At 48.4% G+C, this 10,696-nt stretch overlaps 1 protein-coding gene across 1 annotated transcript; it reads right to left on the bottom strand.

Annotated features, from left to right (window-relative positions):
- Nucleotides 1-224: 224 nt before the first annotated feature.
- Nucleotides 225-1,593, bottom strand: LOC103780582 (ADP-ribosylation factor-like protein 3; the record flags this gene model as incomplete). The annotated part of the gene is made up of 2 exons (XM_008948272.1): nucleotides 225-341; nucleotides 1,450-1,593. Coding segments are annotated over 2 exons (261 nt in total), but the record flags the coding sequence as incomplete, so codon positions are not given.
- Nucleotides 1,594-10,696: the final 9,103 nt, after the last annotated feature.

Below are 10,696 nucleotides of genomic sequence, written 5' to 3'. Positions count from 1 at the left end.
ATCCTGTCAAAGTAAAAACATACAAGTGAATGATTTCTCCAAACATCACTGTATTTTTCTTATTGCACCCAACCAATCTTGCCATTTCATTCAGAATAACTCCTGTTACAATGGCAATGGTGTTGCTGAGGATTCGGACATTACACTACTTGTTCCCAAATTTCTGGCTGAGGCCTTGGAAAGCTATTGCATGAACACAGCATTCAACTGCAGCCAATACTCACAAGGACATCAGTGTTTTCAAAATAGTTCCTCCAGTACGGCCTGATCTTCCTCTGTCCGCCTATGTCCCATACGTTCAGCTTGAAGCCTTGAGACTGTACACTTTTGATGTTAAAGCCCTGGAAAAAGCAGAAACAAAGCCACATAGAGCACAGACCTGAATGGCTGGATCACATACATAAGCAGGCATTAACACTTTATATATCCCGTGCCTGCAACATGCAGCGAGATGGGCTGGGCAGCCACAAAGATGGATCGGCTGTGGGAGAGAGGCTGGCAAAGGTAAACGCAGCCACCACGCCAGCAGTTGGCCAGCGCTCCCGGGTCAACGGTTGATGCTGTCATGGCTATGGAGACATATGATGCAGTCAGTGCCCTGGGAGGGCTCAGCAGGGTGGGTGCAGGAAGAGGTGGGACTGCTGCAGATAAGGAGAAAACAAGGGCGCTGTGAGAAGCAGGACTGAGTTTGTGAAAGCTGAGTAGAAAGTTCCAGCTACCGAAGCCAGAGGTCTCAGCTCAATTCGACACGACACAGCTAATGCTGGGCTTAAAAGAGCAACAGCTGCACGTCTGAAGGGTCCATTTCATCAATTAGAGCACCAATTGAAAGGGCATTCAAGTAGAAAAACAGGATGTGGTGTGGGCTGGCAACGTGCTGCCACACCATCCAAGGGACTGGGGCTTGGAATCTGGGTGTCAGGGCTAGGAGCTTTGGGAGGCAGCTACGGGGTGGGGGGAACCATCTCCCAAAGCTCTCTAGCAACCTCCTCTGGTCAACCCAGGAGTGATGCTGCGCTGCTTCTGATGGGAGACATCCAACCCCCAGGCTCCAAGAAAGCGGGCCAGAGGCATCAAGAGAGGGAGTGCTGGATATGCAGGACCCTTGGACCTGACTGGGTGAAAGATGCAAGGAGACAGGGGCTTGCCCAGTGCTGCAGCATCCCCTGTACACATCCCCTGCTTGGCAAGGATGACAGGAATGAAGTTCCATCCATGCAGTCTTAGCACAACCCAAAAGCCTGCACAAGCCCATGGCATTCATCCACTTTTGCGCTCTGTCTCCTTCAGGGAGCCTCCTTTTGATGCAGAAAAAGCACAAACTTAATGGTGTACCGGGTTCCACTTGCTGCCCGTTTTACTGAAATACTCAGCTGAATCACTAGCGCTTTGTAAATAAGGCAGGTGGGACCAAAAGAAGTGCCTTGTGCAGGGCAAGTCCTTCCTCACCTGTGTTGGTGTGATGTGGCTGATGTCCTCAGATGCCAGCTGCTTCAGGAGTGTGGTTTTGCCTGCATTATCCAGTCCCAAGAGGAGGATTCTCACCTCCTGGTCTGGGGCGCTTTTCAGTTTACGCAGGATTGACAGTAAACCCTAAATCCAGAAGAGAGATCACAGCTGTTATTTCCCCAACTCTCTCCCCCACCATGCCATGCCCTCCTCCCTTGAAATGGGTTCTGTATGGCAGTGGATCCCAGGACACCTTGAACCCCTTCCTGCAGTCCCTATTTCCATTGCCTCTTCTTTTCCTTCCCCTCAGCCCTATTCTTCCTTCATCTCACAGAGTATCGATGAAGTCTCAGACAGCACAAATGTCGCTCAGTGGGGTGCGCCACTGGCTGCATTGCTTGTGTCACACAGCTGTTTAGCATTCCCTGTGCCAGGAAGACAGTGCCTACGCATATCATGGGTAGGAGCTGCAAAGCAAGTCCTTGTGAGCTCTTCATTATCTTTATCAGAGGGAAAACCCCATTAATTTAATCTCCTTCCTAGTTAACTGCAGGTTACTATGTACCTGACATCAGTTCTTTTCATAGTAACTCCCTGATCATCTGAAACCACGTTTATCTGTCTAAAACATGCTGGACCCATGGGGCACGTGCAGTCCTGATTCTCAGGATGTAGCACTTAACAACTATCTCAGATCACCACACATGCTCACTAAGAAAAGCACAGTGGATTTCAGTCATTAGTCAGGCTCAGCTCTCTGAGCTGACAGTATCACTCAGGATTAAGAAACAGAATATGCAGGTCAGCTCATCTACAACCACGTGCAATACAGCAACACACCCAAGCTTTTGTCAATGCTTTTTGTGCCACCACTCAGAGATCCGCGCCTCTCTAAAAAGGCTGGAAAAACATTCTGGATCCCGGCGCGTAACCAAGAGACACAAATCACCCCATTTCCATGTGCCTCTTGCTGCCCAGCCTGGCCCCACAGAGGAGGGGCAACTGCAGCTCAGGGCACAGGAGCAGGCGAGCCCATGACTGCCTGGGTGTCATAGGACACATTGCCATGCTGCTCTGCAGCCCCCGCCTGGGAGGAGCCTGAGCAGCACCCACCACAGTGAGACCCAGCCTGGGGCTAAAGATGCTCTCGCAACTAATTTGCATGCACAAATCCATCAGAGGAATACACCTACGGCCCTTTCTGGAGCCCTCAGGACTCTTCCTCAGTCTCTCCCAGGCAATTCCCATGTTGAAGCCCACCAAGACCCAGAGCAGGGAACAAAGTTCAAATATTAGCACAAACCTGGGCCCACAGGGGCCCACCTCTCAACCTTTTTTGTTCTCCCATTTGCAAAATGGAGACAATGCTTCTTGCCGACTTGCAAGGATGAATCAGATAAATGTCATGAAGTGCTTTGTTGCTATGAGGAACTATATCCTCTAAATATTCCTGCTAGGAGCCAAGGCCTATTTGAGCCGTGAAGGTTGCTCCCGATCCCCTCCAGATCACGGCAATCAGAAACCTGTCCTCAAGATAAAGAGCTTGAGAATGCGGCACTACTGTCACCTCTGCAACGCGTCCCTCATCTGTAGCAGTGCCCTTCTGACGACTCCTGGAGAGCCCCACCTCAGCCGTTTGGAAACCACTGCTTTCGACCACTCACGGCACCCTCCGAGGTGGGGAGTGTTTTGGAAAGGACACGGTGCTACAGGTCATGATGCCAAAGCTCTCCGTAACACAGGATGAAAACGCTGAGATTCAAACACATGTGAGGTTCCATCCACTCCTCTAGGCACTTTTGATTTGCAAGTAATTTATGAGTTTTCCATTTAATTACCAAGCACAGCTCAAAATACATGCATGGTGTGTAAGGAACTCAGTATAATTGGGTTTGAAGGATATCTGTAGAAAGCTGCAGCATTGCCACTATTGCTGTGCTTTTAAAAAGCACTGTGGAGAGCTGATGTTCAGAAATGCAGAGCTTGTGCAAGGGAATAGCAAAACTGCAGTTCTAGAGCCCAGTAAGCAGGCTCAGGGTATCACCTGTTTCATAAATAGGTTGGTAGAAAACTGGAATCCAGGCTCCACTCAAGAGCTGTTCATCAGGAACGGGCTCTGCTTGGTAAAGGGTGCCATGCCTACACGGTGCAGGCACAGTAAATCCCCAAACTGCTTTTAGTCAAAGTGTACAGGCCTGCAACATCACGTGCTGAGCCCCGAGGGCCAGATGCTCACAGCTGGCTCTCGCCCACGGGCCGTAGCTAATGAATTTGAAGGGCTGTGTTGAGCGCAGCCAGTCGCTGCAAGACTTCCCAACCCAACAGCTCATCTCCCCGACCACAGGGCCCAGCCCACATTCTGCCCCAACCATTGTCTGTACTTCCACACATCCAAGGGAAGAGAAGAGGAACAGTGGCATAAATACATCTAATGTTTACTTGTTTATATGCATGTCCTAAGTGCCCTTGACATCATTAAAACCCACAAGTTTTAACTGCTTGACTAGCAACACATTTTCTTTTCACCTGCAGTCACATTTACAGTCCTGTTTGTTGGCTTGTAAATCCACAGATTTCAGCTCGGTGTGGACAGACCCCACAGGAGCAGGAACTCTAAAATTCACACACTCTCCCTTCTTTCCGGGGAAAAACTGAATTTCCCACTCTTACGGGCCTGACCCAAAGCCAACTCACACCAGCCAAAGTACTATTGCTGACTTTGGAGAGCTCTGAATCAGGCCCTGTTATTTTAGTTTATTGCTCACAGTTAAAAAAAGCAGCTGTTGAAATGCTAATCCTATTCACAGCACCACTTGCTAAGAGCAGAGCTGTGTATCCCAGAGCAGATGAGGATTAGGAGCCTTTAGATTTCAGAACTGAACTCCAAAATACCGAGCGCACAGAAGTGTAGTACGAAGCACTGCTTATCTACCACGGAGCAATTCTCAGGGGTCAGGAAGAGGAACAGTTGTAAATGTTAATAGAGCTTCTCCCATTGTAGACGGATGCTATTTCTGGGCTAGTATGACAGCCTATGAGAAAACGATCAGCATCGTTCCATATTCTACTCAAGTGACACTGCTGCGTGGCTGATCACAGGATTATCTGGGGTAACCAATAGAAGAGAGGATATATATAGAAATAAAAGTATTCTCTAAGGTATAAAGTAAGCTGATTTAAAAGGCTGGAAGACAAGCAAACCAACATAGAGAAGTGGACTTTATTTCAGTAGCTGCCAGCGTAGGTTACACTGTCTGTATATGCAATTGAAATCGAGAGCGAAATAATAGTATTAGTTACTATGACTGTTACTATTTTGTAAATATTATTTAAAACTTGCACCCAGCATTCCCCCTCTGGTTAGTGAAGATTTAAGATTAAGTAGAGCCATGCACAGATGGATTTCCAACCTTTTTTTTTCAAATTGGTCTTACAAGCACACTAGCTAGGAAAACAGAAAGCATTTCCTGACAGCTTAGTAGACTGGAAAAAATAACTCAGCCGAGTTCCCTGCTGCATGCCACCACTACATGGGACAAGCAGCCCTTACTGCACACACTCTGATTCACAAGCACTTCCCTGCTAGCAAACATGACACTGACACTAACTTGGGCTGATGAGACTCATAAAGCAACCCCTTGTTATTGATGGGAGACATTGGGTAGAAAGCCACAAAGTGGGAAAATTTGGTGCAGAGATGGTGCTCAGAAGCAACAGGAGAGGAACAGGCCGTTGAAGCAGGGCAGCAAACAAATGTCTGCATGCTGGGACTTCACCTGCAGTGAGAAGGGAGGATGCCTAGGATGCCTGCACGGCAGCCAGACCAGCAGTACTCGCTCCCTGGGGTGTCAAGGGTGAGGAGCAAGACAAGTCTCAAGCAGGACGTCAGCTGGCTGAAGAGCTGCAGAGACGACTCATAGGAGTGTAAGGGCAGCGTGTCATTTGCACAAAACTAAGCAGACTGCGGCATCTGTAACAGAGAAGGGAACTGCAGATGCTGTTCAGATAATGAACAGCACAGCGTGGCAGCATGTGCAGCCTTTGGAGAAGGGCAGCCGTACACAGCGACTCAAGGCTGGGCACAGTCAGCCAGCCACCGCTTCTTGGTCACCTCTGGGTTAAGCAAACTATGGTTTATATCAGATTGGTTTGTTTAAAAACATCTTTGTCCTTGGTGGAGAGGGTTTTCTTTACAAGCACCATGAGGAGACAGACGGATGGGGTCAGCAACGAGGAGACTGCATTTTCCAGACGGTGAGTGGGGACATACAGAAAGAAAAAAAGACTCCTGACAATTACTATGAAATCAGAGTGGGGCATTAAATTCAAAGGGGCAACCAAATAGGCAAGAGCACTCATAAACACATCGAGCATGAAAGCACAGCTAACCATCTTATTAGCATCCTTCAGAAAACAGGGACGTGTGGTTTTATGAAAGTATATCATTGCTAGGTTTAAAATACCCACTGAATTATCAAAGGACTTTCAGTTATAGCTGCATGCAGTAATCCTATTCTCTTAAAAAAAATAATACAGACATATATAAAAATACAGTGACATTTATAGTCCTAGCTAAGGGTTTTGTGGGTTTATTCAGCTTTAAATCCATGCTGTATATGGGCCTTTTGAACTAGTTGATGCATGTAACTACATCCTGTACCACAGAAGCCGCTGAAAGGAAGATTCACTTCATAGGCCAAAGCAAAAATTGGTTTGGGACAAACAGAGCATTGAGATAATCTGTTTAAATATTGTATCAGATTGGCAATAGAAACCCATAACGGAAAGAACAATTTCCCCTTGTACCGAGGGCTGGATACACAGGGCACGGATAAAGCACGGCCCACAAGCCGCTGCAGAGCACAGTTGATTCCTATTAGGAAAGAGAAGTAAATGTATTCTGTTTAACTTTATTAGCCACAAAGCTCAGATAATGAATTTAAAATAAAACCACCCTCAGTCACCAGAAATTGCTTATCTACTAGATGTGGATATTTACCTAGAATCAAATCAATTCACCAAGATGCAATACAGCTACAAAGCTCAGCACCTCAGACTGCTGCTGCAACCACATCTCCCCCCACCCCTAGAGCCCAGCACAGCCGCCCTCACCCCGGCTGCTGCAACCACAAGTCATTTGTCTTCCCCATCAAGGCCCTTCCTGGCCAAGCACATGTGCCACAGAGGTGTTGGCTCCTGTCTGCCCACGCTGCCGGCCCCAGCGCTGCCGAGCTCTGCTCCTAAACCTTTGTGCCTCGCCTACTACCGTGGGAGAAACTGCACAAAATACCCATAAAACCACCCCGGGATTCTCTTCCTAATTCCTTCTCTGCCACACCTACAATCCTTGATGAGGTTCAGGCGGTGAACGTGCCAAGTTCAAACCTGTCTTGGACTCTCCTTGCCTCATATCACCTGGTTACCTCTCACCTCAGAGAGACGTATCTCCATGGCATGCAGAACGTCTCTGTGCTCTGCCTGCACAGCACCTAGTGCAGGTCTGGCCTACACTTTGCTTTTAATTAAGCGGGATGGTCGCAGTTCACCATTTTTAAAGAGTAAATTAGAGGGTGCACGTGACGCTTTCAGAAAGTCACACAGGAGAAGCTGACACGGGGAAGGACAAGTGGCTTAGCTGAGCCAAGCATCCCGCCTGCAGCAGTGGATATTTGAGGCTACATTTGCCGTCCAGGGTGCAATCCTGCACACACAGGGCTGGAGGAGGGGAGTCCTTCCCGACAACTGCACTGATTAGCTGGTGCCCTGAAGAATGACGTTTGATTACCTTTATCTTCGGCTGCAGAGCTGCGAATGTCACTAATGGTCATAAAATCACCCAGTCTTTTGCAAAATACAACTGAAGTAAATTAATCTATTGAGCACAGTTTATTCAATAGTTCTTACTCTGGCAAAACTCCCAAAAAATCATTTGCTTGCTGCATGTCTCCACCATATGGTGTCATTCAATGCAGACTTTCCTGCTCTGAAATCCAAAATTTAATGGAGTCGAGTCACCTACAGAGTTGTTCCAACTCAAACCTACTAACAGTTTTCTGTCAAAGAGGTGGCGCTGTACCTTCTGGTTTGGTATATTAACCAACACCAGCACGAATCCTCCTTTTGTAATTAAAATCAAGCTCCTCTGGTTTTACATTTGAATGAAGTGTTTTGCCCTGCACAGAAAAGAGCTGATGCCCAGCACTGGGCAATGTCAGCAGTCTTTGTCTGGTTTCAGAACTTGAAAGTCTTGGCCAGTTGCTGGAATACTGTCCTGTCTGCAGGTCGTTCCACATATCAATGTCTCAGCAATCAGTAAAATCATGACATGGAACTGTACTGGGAAACTAAGGCAGTGAGGCACTATGGAGGCTCTTGAACACATTTCTTTTTTTAACAGGGCCACTTTAAATGGAGCCCTACTATCAAACAATGAGGGACAAAAGAATAAATTCAACCCATTAGGTACATGTACAGCACGCAACAGATGGTTGCTAGTTTTGCTAGAAATGTGAGCTCAAGAGCAGGAAAAGATGGCTGACTATGCATTTAGCTATGTGGGTATGCCATCCTCTCCACCAGATTGCCTAGTGTCAGGTGGACACTCCATGACTCAGTTTCCTCAACTGTAAAAAGGGACCATGCTTTGACAACTCTGTTTTTGACACAATGATGTAGCGTTCAATCAACGGTCTTAGAAGGACACCGGCCCTGCCATCTGTCTCACTGAGCATACCATCTCACTGGGGAAGCTGGGATACTGCAGTGAAGAGCTGGGGTTAAACCCCCAGCCCTGAAGGAGGGTGGGCATATGGATGGTGTCCACAACCAGGCAAGACCCCCCTGACTATTTCTCAGCCAGGGCCTGGCCCGAACTGATCAGGGTCTTGGGTGGGAACTGATTAGGAGATCACCACCAGATGCCCCCACCTTCCACATTAACCTGGAGGTGGGGCAAGAAGCCATCTATATACGAGCTGACTCTGCTTGCAGTGGGGTTGGGAGGTCTGTCTGTGCAGTGCATGTGTTGTCTGGGGATTCTGGCTATTGGCAGGGCCCCCTGACTCTTTGTGGCAAGTGTGGTCCCTGGGAGGCCAGGGCCAGAACATGAAGCCATCTCTGAGTCCCTACTCTAAAACTGGGCTCATGGCCTGGCTGCTACCATTGCTCATGGCTTGGCTCCTTGCCTTCTTCGTGTCTGCAGTAGGTGAGTGCACTGACTTGTTCCTCCCTTTGGCTGTCTGGCAGTTTGGATCTCTGGTGTGTGATGTGGGAGCAGAGAGAGGAGTTTGGCTGCTGGTCTTGCCTGTTAATGATAACAGCATTCTACATTGGGCAAGTGGTCAGCAGAAGATACAGAGGAGGAAGCCCCAAGCTCTGCAGAACTTGGGAAAGCAGTGTTTCCTCTCCTGCTGCAGCCTCTCTTTGCCCTTGCTGTGTGCCCACCACAGATGCTGCTTAATGGCAACGAAGACTTCAATGCTCCACATGCCTCATGCTATGCAGTTTTATGGCTTGTTTTTCCTTCCGTGTTCCACCTATGAACTTCCAGCACCCCTGCCCCACAGCTGTGAGAAGTGCTGGTATGGTCTGCAAAAGGAGACATTTTCCCTCTGTACTTACTCACTTGGATGAACACTGAAATAATTTAAGCCTCAACATTAACCCTCTTATCACTGCAGCTGGAGCAGGCAGTCATTGAATGGGGTTTAAGCACGTTCCAATGCAATCGTGACATGCCAGAAACATGCTCACGGGCAGCTACCATGGCTCAGATGACAAGCAGTAAATTGTTATATCAAGCTGTCTGGATTGTTTCTGACTGCTGACCCACACCCCCAGGCTGCCATAGCTGCTTTGGATGTATTTGCTGGTGTTCTAGAGAGCTTCTACCATGGAAGATTATTCTGTTTTAGTGAAAGCTGAGAATGCAGAGACGGTACAGTGCTCTGCAGTCCTCTGCCCATCCCAGCCAGTTCACCATGCACTCCAAGTGCCACCCACCCTGCCTGAGAGGCTGCAATTCAAAAAACAACTCCCAGAAATGGAAAATAAGACAAAGAGGCAGTAAAATATCGTATCAAATAACAATGCCACTGGAAAACACGCCGTCCGCCCTCTCCACACACACAGTGCTTGGATAACAGTGGCCAGATCCCAGGCTACACCAGCTTATCGGGACATCACAAGGCAGAAGAGCAGATCTGGCCAGCAGCAGCTGCAGGCCAAATGTGTCCCACAAAGGACTGCACTGCTGGAGGCAGCTGCCCTCATCTTTACAGCAGATGTCCACCCTGTGATGGCTTTGGTGTCTGATGTGACATGCTCCATCATCAACTGATCTAAAATAGAGCAGATCCCACAGATCTTATCTCAGTCTCTTTCTCTGTGGCCCAGCAGGTGGGGACGTAGCCAGAATTAACTCGGTGAAGATGAAGAACTGCCTTTGCTGCTTGTGGTTACACCTCTCACTTTGCTGTTCACTTGCATGAATCCAGCTTGCACGCAGAGGGCTCCTGGGCAAAACATGGCCTCACCCTTGGGAAACCACTTTCCCCATTGCTATATCCTCCTGCATGTGCTGCATCCTTGGCAACATCTCCCTCACCAACCTCTGCTTGCTCTCACCACCCCTCACCTGGCAGACTCAATCCTTCCTTCCAGTCCTTGCTGGACACTGGCAGTGTCACACTTCTTCCACCCCAACTTCTCTGGCATCTAAACCCAAATTGTTTCCAAAACCACAGTCGACCATCCAACCTTACCCCAACCTGAATTCAGACTACACTACACCCTCCTTCATCTGCTCAGCCCTTAGCAGAAACCCCCAAAACACACAACATCCCAGCAAACTACCTAGCCAGCCAACGATGACTGGGTTTGTCCAGTGACTCACCAGACTGTTCACCCCATTCAGTTGGCTGGTTTCTTTTAGCCTCCAAGCACAGCATCTCAGTCTTGTCCATCCCCACTCCTTCATCCAGGCTTTCTCTGCCATGACTGAACTCCTCTTCTAAGGTTGCTTATCAACAACTGGTCTTTTCACTTCAGCAAGCTCTCCTAGAACCCTTTCAACTCCTGTAGCCAGGATCCAAGCCCTAGGGTGGCCCTCTCCCACCTTGGCTGGATTGCCCAGTGTCCTCTCACAGTTGCAGATGCTCCCAGACTCTCCACAGTCAATCCTTGAACACTGCCCTCCATCCTCACCATGCTCCTCCATTGCTTTTTCCCTTCCCATGACAAGTGGGTC

This window comes from Merops nubicus, unplaced genomic scaffold (assembly GCF_000691845.1).
Source record: "Merops nubicus isolate BGI_N331 unplaced genomic scaffold, ASM69184v1 scaffold29099, whole genome shotgun sequence".
Lineage (NCBI taxonomy): Eukaryota > Metazoa > Chordata > Aves > Coraciiformes > Meropidae > Merops > Merops nubicus.
This window is presented reverse-complemented; position numbering and strand designations above follow the sequence as displayed.